This window comes from Neoarius graeffei, chromosome 14 (assembly GCF_027579695.1).
Source record: "Neoarius graeffei isolate fNeoGra1 chromosome 14, fNeoGra1.pri, whole genome shotgun sequence".
Taxonomy (NCBI): Eukaryota; Metazoa; Chordata; class Actinopteri; order Siluriformes; family Ariidae; genus Neoarius; species Neoarius graeffei.
The window spans coordinates 46,123,154-46,142,851 of NC_083582.1; the positions used below are offsets into that span (position 1 = coordinate 46,123,154).

General features: G+C 40.7%; 1 protein-coding gene across 2 annotated transcripts in view; it reads left to right on the top strand.

Moving 5' to 3' along the window:
* foxk2a (forkhead box K2a) overlaps positions 1 to 17,045 on the top strand; it is a 32,639-nt gene extending 15,594 nt beyond the window's left edge. The window contains exons 3-9 of one of the 2 annotated variants that reach the window (XM_060939805.1): positions 7,018 to 7,159; positions 10,784 to 10,930; positions 11,058 to 11,251; positions 11,364 to 11,560; positions 13,300 to 13,569; positions 13,668 to 13,868; positions 15,260 to 17,045. In XM_060939805.1, coding sequence (XP_060795788.1) covers positions 7,018 to 7,159; positions 10,784 to 10,930; positions 11,058 to 11,251; positions 11,364 to 11,560; positions 13,300 to 13,569; positions 13,668 to 13,868; positions 15,260 to 15,432 — 1,324 coding nt within the window. In that variant the 3' untranslated portion in view covers positions 15,433 to 17,045. The remainder of the gene's footprint in view (positions 1 to 7,017; positions 7,160 to 10,783; positions 10,931 to 11,057; positions 11,252 to 11,363; positions 11,561 to 13,299; positions 13,570 to 13,667; positions 13,869 to 15,259) is intronic. The other variant, XM_060939806.1, reaches the window with a different exon arrangement.
* The last annotated feature ends 2,653 nt before the right edge of the window (positions 17,046 to 19,698 follow it).

A 19,698-nucleotide genomic window follows, 5' to 3' on the forward strand; every position in this document is an offset into this window, starting at 1 on the left:
TTTTTTTTTTTTTTAATTAAATATTTGTAATTGTAAATCAGCATTCTCAGTGTTTTGAGCATGTTAAACCTCCAACAGCAGGAAATAATTTCCTGGCTTGTTGTTTTATTAATAGTAAGAAAGCATTTATGTTTTAGTAAATCTGTTCACTCATCAGTTTTTCCTTTTGCCAGTTGAACACTCGGTGGGCTAGATCTAATAAAACCCAAAAGCAAATCTGGCGCTTGTCGACTGATGCCTTCTTCCAAGCATGTTTCCAGCCTACAGATTGGGATTTCTGCATATCAGAAAATTGTTTCCATATTAATACATGCATTCTGTGGAAAATATTGATGCGAAATCAGAATCAAAAGCTTTTGGTTTAACTTGGACAATGGAACCAAGCTGAAAGTATGCATGCTCACTTTCTAATCTGGAGACCATGTCTGGTGTTAACTGGCCAGATATGAATTCGAGTGCTTTTATCAAGGCCAACATGTGTGGAAAATTTTGATCACTGTAGCCTCTTATAAACCTAAATCCAGAGCTGCTGGCAGAAGTTAATGACACACTGCCTGATTTTATGAATACTAAAACTTGCTGTTTTACTTTCAATGGTTTCAGCAAATTAACCCATCTAGTTTTATCAGAGCTTGAAAGGCAGAAGGTTATTTCCAGGACGATGACTGGGAAGCTGCCCAGCCAGATATAGTGTTTTTACAGAACAGCTTACTGGCATTATACGTTTATAATGCATCGCTTAAACAACACCCGTGTTCCTAGAAGCTTTAGGACCTCTCAGTTTCTGAGCCAAGCCCTATAGCACTTATTTCTGTACTTTTGGAATGACTGGTGTTGAATTGCGTCAAAGCCCGTACACCTCACTCTTGCAGTTTGCGCAGAGGGAAATTAGATCAACAGAAGGTGCAGGTTATTGGATTGCAGCTTTACTTGTACATAATTCCCCCAGTTAGTGAGTAGGCATCAAAGAGTGAAAATTGCCCATCAGCTGGCTCATGAGCATTAAATACAGGATCTCCATAAGGCTGTGTGCTCAGCCTCATTCTGTATTGGTTTTGCACTTTGATTACACTACGTTGTACAACAGCAATCTGAGTAAGATTTTAACATAAGAGAGATTTGATGCTGATTACATGAAAGTAGTGGGACTGGTTATTTCAGATAACTAATCAAAGTCTAGAAAAGATCCGCAACCTGGCAAAGTGGAGCAAGACCAATCCTTAAGTTCTAAATGTGACAAAATCCTTACAGATAGGGTTTATTTTTTTTTGTAATGGGTCATTTCACTCCATTATAATATAAATATAATATAATTTGGAATTCAAAATGAAGAATGAATTTTTTTTTTTTTTTAAAGGTGTTGTACCTGATGGTTACAACCACATTGCTGCTGCAGTGAAGGAGGCTGTTAACGCCACCTATGGTGGTTTTTTTTTTTTTTCTTCTTCCTTCCCCCCCTCTGAAGGCACTTAGAACATGCCCTCTGAAGCCAGACAGTTTACATCCTTTTTTTTAATCATAGTTCTATTTAGTATTTTAAGTCCGAGATAATGGAAGTTAATGTATTTTGATCGTCCTATGTTCGACAGTTTTCTCTACAGTACAAATTCAAATCTGGTTTTAAAGACTCTTGACACGCTTTAGACTTTGTACCAGTTATATACCTTTTGGTCACATTTGAGTCATGACTTAACAAAGATTTAATACTAACAAAATGCTATTTCATACTGATTTAATACCACGTGTGTTACTGATGCAGCTAAATCCACAGCTCAAGCTGTGGCTCTGTATCTAACGATCTTTAAAAACACATTTCAACAAGAAGTGTTTTATGACTGCACTGGGATTGCTAAACTATGAGCAATACGCTACAATGCTGTAGTTATGGACATGCTTTCGCTTCTTCACCTAATCCATTTGGCCACATTACTGATTTTACATGAACGACTATTGCTAGTTATCCCACAGCATTAACAAAGCATTACATTTCACATAGATGCAGATGTTCAGGCATATGGTTGAGGTTTATTCTTCCACGTCTGTGTGCTTGTTCTGATTGATAAAGAAGTCAGCTTGGTTAAATGAGCTTCCTAAAATACACTGGCCCAGCTATAGTTTCACTGACACTTAATATGGTGGTACTATTCTAGACGATAACAAGTGAGTGCTTCCTGTGACATGACTCCCTCAATATCAAGATTGGGAAATGTTGCATGTAAAGGATTAAACATGTGCTGGAGTTGATAAAATAGGAAACGTGAAAAAGGGGGGGAAATTGTAAATGAGAGTAAGTTATTTTCATTGTATTATATTGACCGGAGGCCATGAACTATTAAGCATTTAAGTTGGGTGGTTGGAGGTGTTTTTTTTTTTTTTTTTTTAAAACTCCATTAGATAAGTTATTAATAACTGTAATTTAACCGTAATAATTGAAATTTAATTTGTTTGCAGGATCGGTCTTGGTTAGTTTAGATTCACTGTAATTTTAGTTAGTTGAGGTTTAGTGTAATTTGTAGATTCATAACTTAATGTTAGCCTTGCATAATTAATTGCAGTTCCAATTATGAAGCCAGCAATGCCTGATGTCTGAAGAACCATCCCTCCAACACACTGTAAATTAAAATACAAAACATTTATCTGGATAAGTGTTTTTTCAACATTTTCTCCCCTTTAATGTGGCTCACGAGCCAGACTGCTGCCAAAATACCTGGCTAGGGAACACTTTGACATTTTGCACTTGAATTGGAATGACAAAACGTTTCTACACGATTACCCATTGGAATATATTCACATTTAGAAGAGCAGTTCTGTCCATCATGCCTTCGATGAAATGAATGTGTGCAGTGCCACTTGATCAGCAAACCGGTGAAGTGTTATTCCATCTCTCTGGGTCTGTGTTTATTACACAGCATGAAAATGCCATCCAGTAATGTTGCCTACCTAGGCAGCTCCCTGCTAAATAGATTACAAGGGTTTTGAGTGTGGATGGTAGGAGCAGTAAAAGTCTTGTCAGTCTGCCTCAAAATGTATCGCACAGAGCTTGATCACATGAAGGTGACATTGTCTGTCTTCGTTAAAGCAGGTACACAGAACGTTTTATTTTTAAATAAATTTCTGAGTGGATAATCTCTCCATCCTTGACTCTTGTATGCTGCATAAATGGGAATAAAAAAAAATATATTTTTGAGAAATATTTTTTCCTGCGACCCTGTAGAACAGGATAAGCAGCTAGAGATAATGGATGGATGGATATTTTTGAGAGTTAAAATTGACCGCAAAGTTGACATTCGAGCTGAGCCAGCCAGCCCTGAGTGCGTGACGTCACAGCGGTAACCGGTTTTAAGGCCGAGGCCTTTGACAGCTATAGACCAAAGTCATATAAATAAAAATTATGGTGAAAGTAAGAAATACCATTACTGACTTGCTCAACTAGGACTGATTTGACTTCATTGATTGTGGGTTGACTCTCATTAAAACAGGATAGGTGTTATAACTTATGCAACATACATGTACATGCATGCGTTTTCACTGATAAAACGTAAAAGGCTAATTAAATAATCAGATGAATGTGGTGTGGTGGTGTTTGTTTATCCAAATGAGAGTTGGAGCTTACCCGTCTGTGTTCTTGCTTCTTGAAGGCCGATATTGTGGCCGATTGTTTTTGAAACAGTCTGACTTTCAGTTGTTCGTTAAGTTATCTGTTCATTCGCTCCTTCACGTAAGGGCGAGATGGCGGCAATATCCAGTTTAGAAATAAGACTGCTGGTCCACTCATTCTCTATTTTGTCCATACGGCATACTCCACCATTACTGCTCAGCTCAGGCAATTAGGCCAAACAAAAAAAAAATTGTTTCCTATTACATGCCTTGAAAAATTAGGGTAGGTTGGAAGGGATTTTTTTTTTTAATAATAATATATAAATGTTTCCATGGCTATCACCCCCCCCCCCCCCCCCCCCCATTCACAATAAAATATCCACCCACCCAGCACTCTGTTTGAATGCATGTTTACAGGTATTCTGTTTTTAAAAATAAACACTAAAGAACACTTTTTTTTTCAAACATTTATTTTGAACCATACGCAAACTTTTCTCACACCGAACATGTGCGTTGAACTGTAAAGATCAGCTGTTCAATTTCTGCTTCCCATATGGCCTGTAGCAAATGTATTTTATGCCTTTTTGAAGGCACTTGTCACATACTTCAATAACTGTTTTAAATCTTTTTCTCAGATCTGGTTTAACACAGAGTCTTTAAGACAATATGGACAAAGGTCTGTTCTTCCAAATCCACTGCTATAGTAGGCTATTTCAACAGGATCTGCACAGTTGAGAGGCATTCTGACACCACAAACTGAGGCAAGAAAATGTTCAGGGGGTATTGTTGCCACCCCCGCAAGAGTACTCGAACTTTGATAGCAACACAGTGAGTGCTGTTTGTCAGTGTGTCAACCGATGCTTCACGTAGATGATTTCTATATTTACTCTAGAACTACTGGTACAAGCTAACAAATCTTCAAGGTCTTTTAAGTGTCTCTTTTTCTAGCAACATAATTTGTCTAAGACTGGGCTTGCGATGTGCAAGACGCATCTTTCAGCACACAGACACCGCTATTTTCATTGCTTCCTGTTACAGGTAGTCACGCGCATGCGTACAATTGGCTGTTTATGATGCGAGAGACACTTGCACTATGCATAATGTACGGACGTTGGTCTATGACCAGGGACAGCCACGCTGTGTGCATCGAATGATTGTTTTGTAGACTAAGAGGGGGTCGGAAAGGCCGGGGGGGGTCGGGTAACCGGAAGCAAAGTTTTTTTTTTTTGTTGTTTTTTTGGCCTTACTAAAACCCGGGATGTAACGGGACATCACTGGTTTTAGCAACAACTATGGGGAGGTCACTGCCCGAGTGATATGTCGCGTTCTGTTCCATCCTGGGTTTTAGCAACAACCCTCAGCTCACTCCGGGAGGACTGGTGCTACTGAACTTTGCTTTTTTAAAAAGTAAATAAAATAAATACTTTCTTTTTCTTGTAGTTTTCTTTAATTGTTGGTACTGCACTCTTTTTCAATACAGGCTTATAGCCAACGCTCCTCAACAGATCAGAGGTTTCGTACAAGTCTTCAGTAAAATGTGCAGAGCAGAGGAGAGACCACTTAATAGGCGCCCAATGTGCCCATGAACTTCTCGCAAAACGCGTCCAAGTCTTTGCAGTTTGAACATTCTTGGGCCATGAATGCAACGTAAATCCACCTTCTGTTGTCTACGTGGCATGGCGATAAATTAGCTCAAAATGGAGGATCGGCGTTGCAGTCAGCTCTGTGTTTAGTATAGCGGAAACGGCGAGGAGACCAATAGACTTCCTGCTGTGACGTTATGGATGACGTTATGTCAAGGGCACTCACTCGGACCGCTACCTATATGAATCACTTTTAATCGTAAAAATTACTATATTAGATTTGTTCATGCTTAAAACTATTCCTGTACCGTTCTTGAGGTCTCAAGGCATTTATAAACGAAAGTGAGGCCATTGCTCTGCGTATATGCTTTAACAAAGTTTTCAGGGAAAATTCCAGGCAATTTGTTTGTCTGGTTCTGTCTTCAGCACGTGAAAACAGCCGGAACAGATGATGACTTCTGATAACTGTACAAAAGTCAGTCGCTTCAGTATACTAATACAATCAAAATTGCATGCAATCAAGTGTTGAATGTGTCTTCTAGGAAAATTATAGCCTCTATATCATGATGTAGGAAGAGAATGTGCAAAATGTGTTGTTACTTCGACATAATTTGGATTGAAAATAGAGCCAAAGTCATGTTGGTATTCTGTAGCTCCCTATGATTTTGTTTGAGTTTCACAGAGATGTCTAGAAGCACCGGTGACCTGCGGATTTCTCTGCTTACACAGACGGTCTGCGCCAGCTACTCGATCCCAGAAAAAAAAATTGCCTTTCAATGTTCAAGCAATTTATATCATCTTTGCTGCCCATAATTTGCTGCAGATCCAATTATTTCACCACAAAATTGTCTTCGATTTGGGTCACGACCGGAAGCGAGGCCATATTTGTTGATCGAATCTCACATTCTGATTGGCTGAGCCACACCACGTGACCATGCCGTAGCGTATGTAGTTATGTTACAGAGCCAGGCAACATACTACAGAGGGTAACTGAGAAAGCAAAGCACAGACCTCTGGAGGGCAATTTCATACTTATTGTAGGAGCCATTTTGTGTTGAAACTAAAATTTAGATTCAGTATGTACTATAGGAGTACAGATGATTAGTTGATATGTTGGGCCTTTTATTTTGCCTGAGGACTTTGTTTGATAGCCCTTTGGTAGACCTTAAGGATAAGATGGCTGCCACTAACCTTTGACCTCAGTCTACTTGAACAAAGGAGCTGAGGACTTGAGCAGCAAAAAAGTTCTTTACCAGCTATACAGGTTATTTTTGACTTAATTGGATGTCTTTGTCTTTGTTTGGATTATTGGAGTCCTCCAGTTTCTACTATTTGTTTGTCCTGCTCTTACCTGCCTGCCATATTCACCTGCTTGCCTGCCATACTCGCCTGCCTGCTTATCATCCCATCTCAACCAAAAGGGTACAATTAAAAACTTCTTGGATAGCCAGTCAAAGAAGTGTGATAATCAAGTCCAATCGAATGGCTATTTAGCCAATTTGAAAATACGCCATTGCAAGTATTTTACAGGGAAATGATTTGTAACTTATTTGCTGAGTGTGCACCAGAAGGCACGTACATTTCAAAATTTTCTGTGGGGGCATGCCTCAGACCCTCCTAGCATTAGTGCATTAGCCACCTACTACTTTTTTCTTTTAAGCCGGCTACTTCAGATTCCCTGGAGAACCCTGGTTTCATCCTACATTTGAATTGTTGTACAACAGCACATGAGCATCATACATTTTAAGAGCTCTGTTTTAAGAGCATACATTTTAAGAGAATGAGTATGCTCTTAAAATCTCCTTTTTTTTGTGTGTGTGTGTGTGTGCTTCCCAAGTGCTGCGAACTCGTGTCCGTCCAGTCCTCGAGGGGCAGGTCTGTCCAGTTACAGAGTAGGACGTGGACTCACAGCTGAACTCATAGGGGACAACTCGCAGTCTGAAAACGACAAAGAAGCCTCTGGAGGAGACAGTCCGAAGGTATGACGGCTTGGAATCTCATTTATCTTGGCTTCCTGGTTAAGTATGCTGCATAGTAAAAGATTATCTCTAGAGCCTCACATACAGACTAATCCAGAGAATGACATCTGCATGTTTCAATAATAAATGTAGAAGTAGTGAGTTACACAGTGTGTACAATTTGTCCCACATACAGTTTCTAGAGAAATGGGGTGTTTCGATCAAAGTTCCTTCACGCCCTCAATCTTTTATTGATGATGAGCTCGATGCCGTTTGATTCCAAGCTTCACGCCTCATTCTGATGAACACCACTCCCAGCTTGCTGCAACACTCAGAACAAGAGGGATGAAACAGATTTATTCCATTTGTACATGTACATCTCAGTATATTTTCAGGACCGAGAATATAAGCCACTGCCTGAAGGTGACCTTTTCAACTGACTAAAACATTCAACATTTATAAAAGTACAGTAACTGAAAATGACTGTATGAAACAGTCGTACCCTTAGCATCGTATAAAGAAACAGAAGCTGTATATTAGAAACATAAAATTTAAAAATGGTTCACTTTCTTTGGTGTGACTCTGGGTAGCATCTCTGAAGCACGGTGCTTATTTTATTCTGCTCTTAGCTAGCTGTGCTCTCAGGCCAAGTTTACATTAGACCGTATCTGTCTCGTTTTCTTCGCGGATGCACTGTCCATTTACATTAAAACGCCGGGAAACGGGAATCCGCCAGGGTCCACGTATTCAATCCAAATCGTGTCTGGTCTGGTGCTGTGTAAACATTCAAAATACGCGGATACGCTGTGCTGAGCTCTAGCTGGCGTCGTCATTGGACAATGTCACTGTGACATCCACCTTCCTGATTCGCTGGCGTTGGTCATGTGACGCGACTGCTGAAAAACGGCGCGGACTTCCACCTTGTATCACCTTTCATTAAAGAGTATAAAAGTATGAAAATACTGCAAATACTGATGCAAATACTGCCCATTGTGTAGTTATGATTGTCTTTAGGCTTGCCATCCTTCCACTTGCAAGTGGTAAGTGACGCGCATGCCCGACATGCACTGAGATCACACACGCAGCGGCTCAGTCCCAAATCACTGCTCGTGCGCTATACTCGCGCGCTCTGAGCTGCGCAGGGCCGGAGTGCGCACCCTCCAGAGGGCACTCGCTGTTCAGGGCGGAGTGATTTGGAGCGCAGGATGCCTGTGGAGCCGAGCGTATCCGTGTATTGGCGTTGCTGTGTGCACACTAATCGTTTTAAAAACGTTAATCTGATGATCCGCTGATACGGTCTAATGTAAACCCCACCTCAGTCACACAGATGTGTAACTGAATCGCGCATTCTCTGCTACCAGATATGAACTTTGTCAATTGCTATGGTGATTTCTAAAGCCTGGATTGAATCCGTGAGGAAAGGCTACCTGAATGCAGCAGTGTTTGTGTTTACGCCGTATTAGCTGTATAATTGAGGTATTAGTGCCAGTGTATTGTACACACGTTTGGTGGATTTGGCACACTGTAAGGTTTCGGTCTACCAGTCACTGCTGTCAGACCTTAAAGATTTGGCATTGATTGATTGAAGCCATTTCTGTTTTTCTTGGGCTAGTATAAAAGTATGTTGTAGCTTGTGAAAATGGCATGTTTAGGAGAAACCCCTGTAGCTATGTGAGCTTGATAAAGTTTAAATATTAATTTTAACCTCACTTAATATAAGCAGTATTTTGCAACAAATAGCCTGTTGAACACGTTATTTGATACACAGACGTATCGACTCGAGCCTCATATCGAATGATAAATGTCACTGTATCCAAGATGAGCATTACCCACTTTACACTGAAGGGGAGAAATGCACTACGTTCAGACTGCAACCTGAAACGACCCATATCCGATTTGTTGTGAAATCCGATTTTTTTGTTAGGCCGTTCACATTACCAATTATATGAGCCTTGTATGCGATCTCCAATATGAACGGAAAACGACCCAAAAGTGTCCCGCATGCGCAAATTGACATGTAATAAGCACATCTACGTAATACGTAAACAAAAAAAGCGCACTCTTCATGTTTAATGATTTTCTTTTTTGTTTGTTTGTTTAATTATCTGGTTAGTGTTAAAGTGTGAGGTCTCATGTGTGTTTTTGTTTCTGAACTGAAATGAAAACGTGTAGCCTGGTAACGAGGGTTGACTCCTAAATATCTCTCTAATTTCTATATAAGTGCACTACATGTTACTAGGAAGTAATGGATTTTTAAACTCTATATAGTGCACTCGAGCTTCAGTAGGCAGTCGTTTGGGATACGGCCGCTGTATTACCAAACTCTTAATTCAGGCTTAATAATTTGCACATATTTATTTCGTCATATTAATAAACTTTTTCTACATTTTTATAAATATTTATTTAGATTGTTTATAGCCAGCTGAATTCTGCAACTTCTCTCAGCGCTGGCTCAAGGTGCATAAACACCAGTGCAGTTTGCTATGGAGATGAGGCGAGACCTGGCGATGTGTTTTTTGTGGCGGTGGCGGAACTCGCACAATAATCTGATTAATGTGGGCAGCAGAGTAATGAGACCGAAGGTGTCAAATTACTGGAAATTTCCAGAACAATCTTATAAGCTTGTAATACAGGATGGTTTAAGTTATAAATCAGTTATAGAAACTGTTTTAATCAGGCTAACAGATAAACATCCAGGTCCCTACGAAATCCACCATTAGCTTGATCAATTCTATAAAAGTCTATTTAAATTCTGAAAACTGTACAAATGTGTTGTTGTTTTCCACCAAAGAGGCGGGATTAGCCAACGCAGAATAGTGACGTTTGTCTCTTGTTGATGACGTGTAGGTCGCATGAATGCGACCTGTCCGGTCAGACTGCAGTCGCATGTGAAAATATCAGATATGCATCGGATTTAGGACCACATATCCAAGCGGCCTGGGTCGCATGTGAAAAAATCGGATCTGTGTCGTTCAGATTGTCAATAACAAATCGGATACAGGTCGCATATGGGCAAAAAAATCGGATATGGGTCATTTCAGGGTGCAGTCTGAACGTAGTCATGGAGACGATGTAAAGGCACCAGGTATTCATACTTTGTACTGCATATCGTGTGTGAACAAGGCCAACTTTAGTCTAGTTCAAAGCCAGTCACAGATTAAGGTTCCCTGGGGCTTTAAACATTTCCTGATGCTGATTTTAAGCATCTGGTTTTACCTCATCCAGATTCAGATGAACAATTGCCTGAAATTCTTTCTAAAGTTTGTCTCATGATAGTAACTTGTTGGATACTTCATAAACAATATGATCTACAACGTTGGCGTATTCTGCAGAGCTCTGATGCACTTTCTTCCTTTTTCTTATGAAATTCTACAATTGCATGATTGGTTTCATCAGAGAATATGAAGGTATTTATCACATGGTGTGTGTTGGAATGCAGTGTTTCTGCAGCAGGACCTCATATGGACGCTTTGGGCCGCTCCAAAATTCATTCTGATTACTGTGTTTTAAAGCAAAGCAAGTCTGCTTTATCAGTATGGTTCTAACAACTTTGCCACCTATTTTCTGGGGGGGGGGTTGTAAATATGATACATTCCTCTTTTTTTTTTTTTTTTGTGTGTGTGTGTGTGTGTGCACGTACAACAGGATGACTCTAAACCACCCTACTCGTATGCACAACTGATTGTCCAAGCGATTACCATGGCTCCAGATAAACAGCTCACTCTGAATGGAATATACACCCATATCACTAAAAACTACCCATACTACAGAACTGCAGACAAGGGCTGGCAGGTTCGTATTATGACTTGAGAAATTTCTGTTTCAAGCATCTTTTAAAACTTGATGTTTTGCCAAAATTATTTATTTTATTTTAAAGAAAAGTAAAGATCACACATTAAGTGTCGTCTTTTTCTTCCAGAATTCCATTCGTCACAATCTGTCCTTAAACCGCTACTTTATCAAAGTGCCCAGATCCCAAGAAGAGCCCGGTAAAGGCTCATTCTGGAGGATAGACCCCTCTACAGAGGGCAAGCTGATGGATCAGGCCTTCCGTAAAAGAAGGCCTCGTGGTGTTCCCTGCTTCAGAACTCCACTCGGCCCACAGTCCTCCCGGTACTCAAAGCCACAAGCCTCTGAAACTCACTTTGCGTTAAAATAAACGATGCTTTATTTCTTATTTTGAAGATGGTTTCATTTTGTAAACTTTCTATCTTGTTTGTTCTAGGAGTGCTCCAGCCTCTCCTAACCACACAGGGGCACTGTCGGCCCATTCTAGTGGCGTACAGACGCCAGACAGCCTGTCGCGAGAAGGCTCCCCTGTTCCCACAGACCCTGAGCCTGCCTCTGCCTCTGCTCCAACTGCTGCAGTTCAGCCCAAATTAGCAGTTATCCAAGAGGCTCGCTTTGCACAGAACACACCAGGTAAGTCTGAAGCAATGAGTAGAAATAATTTTGCTGCATTTTAATGATTTTTGCCATGTATGACTGCCAGAAAAAAACCTGTCTGAAATCGCTGCAGTTAAATATTTGGTATAATAGAGTATATACTTTTGCATGTCTACTTTTAAGAAAAAATGTATCCCTTAACCTGTGTGGAAATGTTTTATTAACTTTGTAAACTGGCTTAGGCTTTTTTCAAGGAACATGATGGGTAAATAGTCAGTTTATCAAATGTAGCTGTAAAAAATGACTATGAACATAAAGGCAGGTTTAAAGATGGACGCAAATGTCGCCAGAAATAACTTGCGGGAAGATTTGGCATGGTCATAAAAAGAAACCAGGTAATAGAAACATTCATCTTTAGTAACTGATTTATCCTGGTCAGGGTGGTCTTGAGCCAATCCTGGGAACACTGGGGAATGAGTTGGAAGTGCAAGTCCTTTGCATCGTCTCATCTCGTCTCATTATCTCTAGCCGCTTTATCCTGTTCTACAGGGTCGTAGGCAAGCTGGAGCCTATCCCAGCTGACTACTGGCAAAAGGCGGGGTACACCCTGGACAAGTCGCCAGGTCATCACAGGGCTGATACATAGACACAGACAACCATTCACACTCACATTCACACCTACGGTCAATTTAGAGTCACCAGTTAACCTAACCTGCATGTCTTTGGACTGTGGGGGAAACCGGAGCACCCGGAGGAAACCCACGCAGACACGGGGAGAACATGCAAACTCCACACAGAAAGGCCCTCACCGGCCACGGGGCTCGAACCCGGACCTTCTTGCTGTGAGGCGACAGCGCTAACCACTACACCACCGTGCCGCCCCCTTTGCATCATGCACACAAGAAAATCTCTCAAACTTCTTCACACTTGGGGGGGAATTTAGTGTAGCCAGTCCACCTACTGGTGTGTGTGTGTGGGGGGGTATGCTGGTTTATCTCTTGTCTGTCTGTCCGTGTTTCCATCCATCCAAAACACCCTTTTTCTCAGCAACCACAAATCATAGCCACTTGTTACCAAACTATAGAACCCCAAGCTGAACTGTGTATACTGTGTTCAGGTCTGTCCCACATCGACTTCCTGTTTACCAACTGAATGCATTTACAAACTTTTCATAACACTTTTCTCAACTGCAAATCACAACTGCTTGATATTTGGTAACGAGCATCAGCTTGGGGTTCTATACCGTGTGTACCATTTTTCAGGTCTGTCGCACATCGACTTCCTGTTTACCAACTGAATGTATTTACGACATATATAGGGTGGATTTTGATGCTTTTTCAAGAAGCAAAATGCTGTTTCAAAATGACAGTTTACCAGGCTGCTATTTGAAATCCCTGGGGAGGACACCGCTCTTTTACTTACTTGTTTCAGGGTTAATTATTTGTTGAAGTCAACATTCGTAATAAGTGCCTTATTCCTTTGATTGCTTGAATTCTGATATAAGCGAGAGCAGGGGTATACGTAAGTGAGCAGTAGCTCACAGTTGTTTTATTTCAAAAGGCCAAGAGTGTGTTAGCCAGTGCTGTTTTTTGAGTGTTGATTGTCCCCTTTTTCTTTTCATAATACTCAAAATAAGAACAGCAGATAAGAAACACAATTGGTGTCGTATACCTTTGTGGTTGGGTGCTCCTTAGGCAGTTTTGTTCCAAATTGAAGCATGTTTATCCCTACCCACCACTGGCATAGAGCTCACGTTGATGCTGCTTCTCGCACAGGTTCTCCAGTCTCCAGCCAGCCCGTGCTGATCACCGTCCAGCGGCAGCTCCCACAGAGCCTCAAACCAGTGAGCTACGCTGTGGCTACACCAGTGACCACCTCCACCTCCCAGCAGCCCATCATGCAGACACTCCATGTGGTGCACCAGATCCCTGCTGTCTCAGTGACTGCTGTTACGGGCTTCGCTACAGCCAATGCGCACACACCAGAAGAGCAAGTTGTGTGCAAAACAGAACCGCAGGAGAATGGGGATCACCAAGAGGTCAAAGGTGAGCAACACACGAATTTTGAAGTCACGTTTGGTGTTGAAGTCAATAGTTTGTAAGTACGAAACGATATCATTCTTTCCACTTTATTTTTCTTCCAGTGAAAGTAGAACCTGTGCCTGCCATCACAACTGCCTCTATAGGTGCAGCTACTCGTGTCCTTCAGACTTCTGCAGCCACTCCCATACAGACAGTTACTATAGTGCAGCAGGCACCACTGGGACAGCATCAGCTTCCTGTTAAGGCCATCACACAAAATGGCACGCACGTGGTGGCCGCAATCCAAGGATCAACAAACACTGGTAAGGAACCTGCAGTGTTTCTTTTCTGCACATGCCATGAAGGAACCTTCTGAGCATAAAGCACTACAAAAGACAAGCATTTTAGTACTAGGTAAAATGTGCAGTGGCTTGGAAAACCCTTCACATGGTCAGATTTTCCATTTTTATGATAGAGGGAGAGAGGTTCTGGAAAATCCTGAGCTGAACTGAACTCTTTTTATTTTCCCTTCCTCCGTGTATCTCAGTCTCAAAATAAAGTTCTTGCATTTTAAATTCTGGTTACCCCCGAAAGTGATGAAGTAAGTCACTTGCTGCAGTTAAACATGAGCCTCATGATCATCCCTTCACACAACTGAAGAGTGCAGTTCTCTTGTACAGTAATGCAGGACTAATCGCTGATTAATTTAATTGTTACTTCTGTGAACTAAATTTCTTCTTAATGCATTTTTCTAGGGCTATTTAAACAATTTTAATACTGTTGTCTTTACGGCGTGTGTAAGCAATCTTTGTTTTGATGTGACCGCACAGGGACGTTGTCAGCATCGGATAACTAAGTGAACTGATTAGGTGTATTATCGTTGTGCGACGGTGCATAGATCTAACGTCTTGATTAAATCAGATCGAGAAAACATTTCTTTAGACCTCTTTAGGCAGACTGACCACTGTGTTTGTTAAACTAGCTCATTCCCTAGCATGATCCTTGTAGGCATTATAACAGTATAATGAGTTAAGACGGTATAACTTTATTTCCACTTTGTTTTGGTAAAGTATTTTGTCTTTAATTAGATGTCAGATTGGGGCTTTTTCTTCGGTCAAAGCCTGATTTTTGTCATTCAGGTTGTTTTGGGAATTCCTGCGAAGGGACATCTGACACGTTTTTATGGGATGCCTCACAATGTAGGAGTGAGATAATGCTTCCAAAAGTTTTAATCCCTTTTATATTGTAAAATTAATCTTTGTACCTGAAAACAGTAAAAATTCTTAATTTTAATTTTACCCTGCAAGATTATCCAAGATTGTAGGCTGAGTTTGTTGTCGGCGCTTTCTTTTCAAGGCCTTTTGACTTGGCCATTACAGAGAAAACACTTCATTTTATCATTAGAATCAGTTACAAACATTGAGCTTGAGGCTATGCTTGAGCAGTCACAGAAAGGATTAATATTACACACACCCTAGAGTTAGAATATTTAATGAATCACATAATTGACTACCACAGCTATGAGCTCTGTTTTTATAACCATGGTCTGAATCTTTCTTTGAAACATGGGACAGTATTGACAATACTGTAAAATAATAAATATTCTGAGGTGCCATCATTTATTTATTTATTTATTTATTTATTTATTTTAAATACTTAAAAAAACTTTTTAATTTTTTTCTTTTTGTTGTATCTTGTTTTCCTTTGTGCCCAGTAGCCAGCCCTCTTCACATGCTGGCCACTCACGCCTCTGCGTCAGCGTCTTTGCCTACCAAAAGGCAGAACGGCGACCAGTCCGAGCAGCCTGACCCCAAACGGCTCAAGGCTGATGACGGAGGGGACACGAGGGCCGTTCCCGCCGCAGCAGAGAGGGACACCACCGATTAGAGCTGCCACGTCACTTTCCTTTTACCTCACAAACCCTTCTTAGTTGAGACCACACCTACCATAAAACCCACATTATCTGTTGTTCAGTCTAAGGTGCCAAATTGGGAAGTGAGAAGCAAATTGGAGGAGAGTCGAGTGATTTAATGATGGCACAGACACATGCATGATGTGCAAAGTTGAAGAAAGATGTGATGAGGTTGTGAGGAGGACAACTAGAAGTGGACAGCAAGAGAGTGAGAGGAGACCTTTTTAGCAAAATATTTAAGTACTCACTGACATATGCATACATATATTGATATAGTGTACTTAAAGCTACGAAATGTACTTTAGATCAAACTTAGCAGGAAGGTCCATGCCCCCATCTCTTCTACCTCTGGGCAGAACATAGAAGATGAAGAGATTGCGATATGGATTTTGCATTCTCTGGATGAATAGCTGGCAGCCTAACGTGCTGGAAATCTAGCGAGGTCCGTTTTTAAATTTCAGGAAGCAGCAGGTAACATCCGATCATTCCTGTATATGCAGATAATTTCACCATTTAGGCTGGTCATCTATGGTTTACCTTAACCGTAGCATAACTTTGATGGATTTATATTGTACATGCAGTAGATCTAAATTATAGGCACACGTCCTTCGTATCCAGCAAGTTGTTAAATATACTGAGCAAATGGGTTACATTTAAAGAGGTCACATAAGAACTTGCCAAATAGCAAAAAAAAAAAAGAGGTTGGTTGTTAAGCTGTGAACATGCACACAGTGGCAACTCGATGAGTTTTCCTATTCTTTAAACATGATTCTCTTCAGCAAAAGTAGAATGAGGAGCTTTTTCCTCTATCATGGCAGCTAGCCTCGCTCAATGTCGACCTACCTAATCCAGTCCTTAGTAGATATGCAGTAATTTGTTGTACATGTGTATCTTAGGATATAATTTGTCTGTATTTATGTTCTCCACAGCACAGGTATTTAACAACAGAAACAGTGCTAAAGTGAGTTCAATGGCATTTATCACGTTTTTCTCGCTTTTTTTTTTTTAAAACGTATGGACTCGTACATTTTATAGAAGTGAATGTAATTGCTTCCTCAAAGAAAACACTATTAAGAGGACTTGTGTTACTTCTGTTGAAACAAGAAATCCAAATGTTTCTCACCTCCTCAAGAGCTTTTTTTTTCATATTTTAACAGATAACCTATGAAATAAGGAATATATTTCCATTTGTATTTCACTGAAATATTTCATCAGAGCTTGCATGAAAATGTGTAGAGAGCATATACTGTACCTGATCTGGTTCCTTAGAAAAGAACCAAGAAGGAAGAGAGATGGGGGGGGCGGGGACTGAGAAGAATCTGCTTTGATTCGGACCACACTGCACTTAAAACTCGTTACTGCTATTTCCTTTCTTCCCTTGACCCTTTTATGTTTTCAGAATGTCCTTGGCTGTGTTAACTTTGTGTTACAGTTGCCTGTTTAATATTATTTTACGTTGTTCAGACAGCTGAAAGAGATGGCTTGAATGAGATGTATTCCACAAGAAAAAAATATGTGGTAGATGTTCTGCTTCAGTGGGTAAATGCATTTTTTACATAAATTAAAAGTTCCATAATTTCTGTTCTAACTGTGTCTCTCTCAATTGTGTTTTTTCTATAAATGCTGAAAATGAATAGGATGTCAGAATTGTGGCCTGAACTTGGAGATGACTTATGGATATTTTCTGTAGATGGCGCTGTTTAAGCACATGATCATCTGATGGTTTCACGCTTGGCTTCTTCCACATAAAGCTGTGTAAATATCCTGTACTGAAAAGCAGGACAACTTTTAACAAATGTATTTTTAATAAAGCCTTAGTTTTACAAATACTTATGAAGATGGGGCTTCAGAATGAGAAGCAGCAAAACTAATTACAAAATGATCTTGGTGTAAATAAAGTGAAACTGATGAAATTATGCATGCAAAAAAATAAGGGGGGGGGATCTAAAACTGCCTCTTTCATTTTCTGCCCAATGTAAACCTCTGGGAAAAAGTTAATTCCAGTTTGGAGTTTAAAAAAAAAAAAAAGCCTATTTTTCAAAAAAAAAAGTCCATCATTGCATGTACGACAGAAGAATTAAAATACTAGCCAATTAAATCCAATCACATTAACAATATCAAAACCTCAGGGCTTGACGAGTGAAAAGCACTCCAGTCCAGGTCACTAAATATCATGTAATGTTGCAATAATAATGCTTTCATAAATCTGTGTGATTGATTAATCTCTATAAAATGAGCCGTAGAAGAAAAGATGCACATTATATGCAGGTCCACATAGGGCTGGGAAGTGGTATCTACTCATCCCCACAATCAGTGTTGATATCCCTTGGCGCTATTCCTTTCCATTAGGTGTTATGTATAAATGCTCATTTTACCCTCCTGGAAAATAAAAGCATTTTGATAATGTGATATAATTCACGGTGTAGAGGAAATGAGAAGTGCACTGCCATGAGTGACTGGGGGGGGGAAACCTTTCATATATAAAATGCTGCTTAGAGTGCCTCACAAAGAAATTCAAAAAAGGCTATAAGAGATAAAGCAGGAACATAAGCAGAACTAACTACAGTAATATACACTTTGTCAAAGTAACATCCACATGAATACCAGGACCCATGGTTTCCCAGTAGAGCATCACGCTGCCTCCGCCAGCTTGCCTTCTCCGCATCTTGTATCCTGCTGCTATCTCTTCCCCCAGGTAAGCAACACACACAGTCCACCTAATATAAAAGAAAACATGATTCATCAGACCAGGCCACCTTTTTCCATTGTTTCATGGTTCATTTCTGGTGCCTAGTCTAGGTGCTTTCAGCAGTGCATGGGCCCTCTAACCAGCCTGCAGCTACACACCCCTCATATGCAGCAAACTGTGATGCACTGAGTCTTCTGACACTCTTCTATCATAGCCAGCATTAACCTCATCTCATCTCATTATCTCTAGCCGCTTTATCCTGTTCTACAGGGTTGCAGGCAAGCTGGAGCCTATCCCAGCTGACTACGGGCGAAAGGCGGGGTACACCCTGGACAAGTCGCCAGGTCATCACAGGGCTGACACATAGACACAGACAACCATTCACACTCACATTCACACCTACGGTCAATTTAGAGCCACCAGTTAACCTAACCTGCATGTCTTTGGACTGTGGGGGAAACTGGAGCACCCGGAGGAAACCCACACGGACATGGAGAGAACATGCAAACTCCGCACAGAAAGGCCCTCACTGGCCACGGGGCTCGAACCCGGACCTTCTTGCTGTGAGGCGACAGCCCTAACCACTACACCACCATGCCGCCCAGCATTAACCTTTCCAGCAATTTGTGCTACAGTAGCTCTTCTGTGGGATTGGACCAGGCAGGCTAGCCTTCACTACCCACGTGCGTTATTAAGCCTTGGGCGCCCATGACCCTGTTGCCGGTTCACTGGTTCTCCTTTCTTGGACCACTTTTGGTAAGTACTAACCACTGCATTTTAGGGGAACACCCTACAAAACCTGCAATTTTGGAGATGCTCAGACCCAGTCATCTAGCCATCACAATTTGGCCCATGTTAAAGTCACTCGGATCCTGACGTTTGCTCATTTTTCCTGCTACCGACACATCAACTTCGAGAACTGACTTCTCTTGCTGCCTAATATATCCCACCCCTTGACAGGTGCCAATGTAACAAGATAATCAATGTTATTCACGTCGCCTGTCTGTGGTTTTAATGTTATGGCTGATTTGGTATACAAGTAATTAATTAACACAAAGGCTACTCATATGAACAACAAAAAGCAGCAATAAATTAATAACCAATAACAACATAACCGGTTGAGAGAAGGTTTGAGAGCCTCTTCAGTCCAATATTGCCTGATGGTTTACATTGTTGTCAAGAATTCTAATGCTACTGGTGGAGAGGAAAACACAACCCGTAATTATCGAACTTATTCAACGTATTATTGCGTTTTTATACAGCATGTCCAAAAAGTCAGGATCCAGTGGGAAGATGTTGAGTAAAATCTACAAACTGTGATACGGTGGCTGAGAAAATGCCTAGAGGATAAGGGTGAATATATGTAGACCATATACAGTATAAAAATAAAGTTATTAAATATATGTAATGTTTGTTGTTACTCCTAACTAGTCATGTGGGTTTAATACAAATCTTAACTTGAACACAAGTAGGTTTATAAATATCGACTTGGATCTAAAGAACAGTTTTAATTAAAATATGTTCTGGCAATGGAGATTTCAGCAATTAAAAA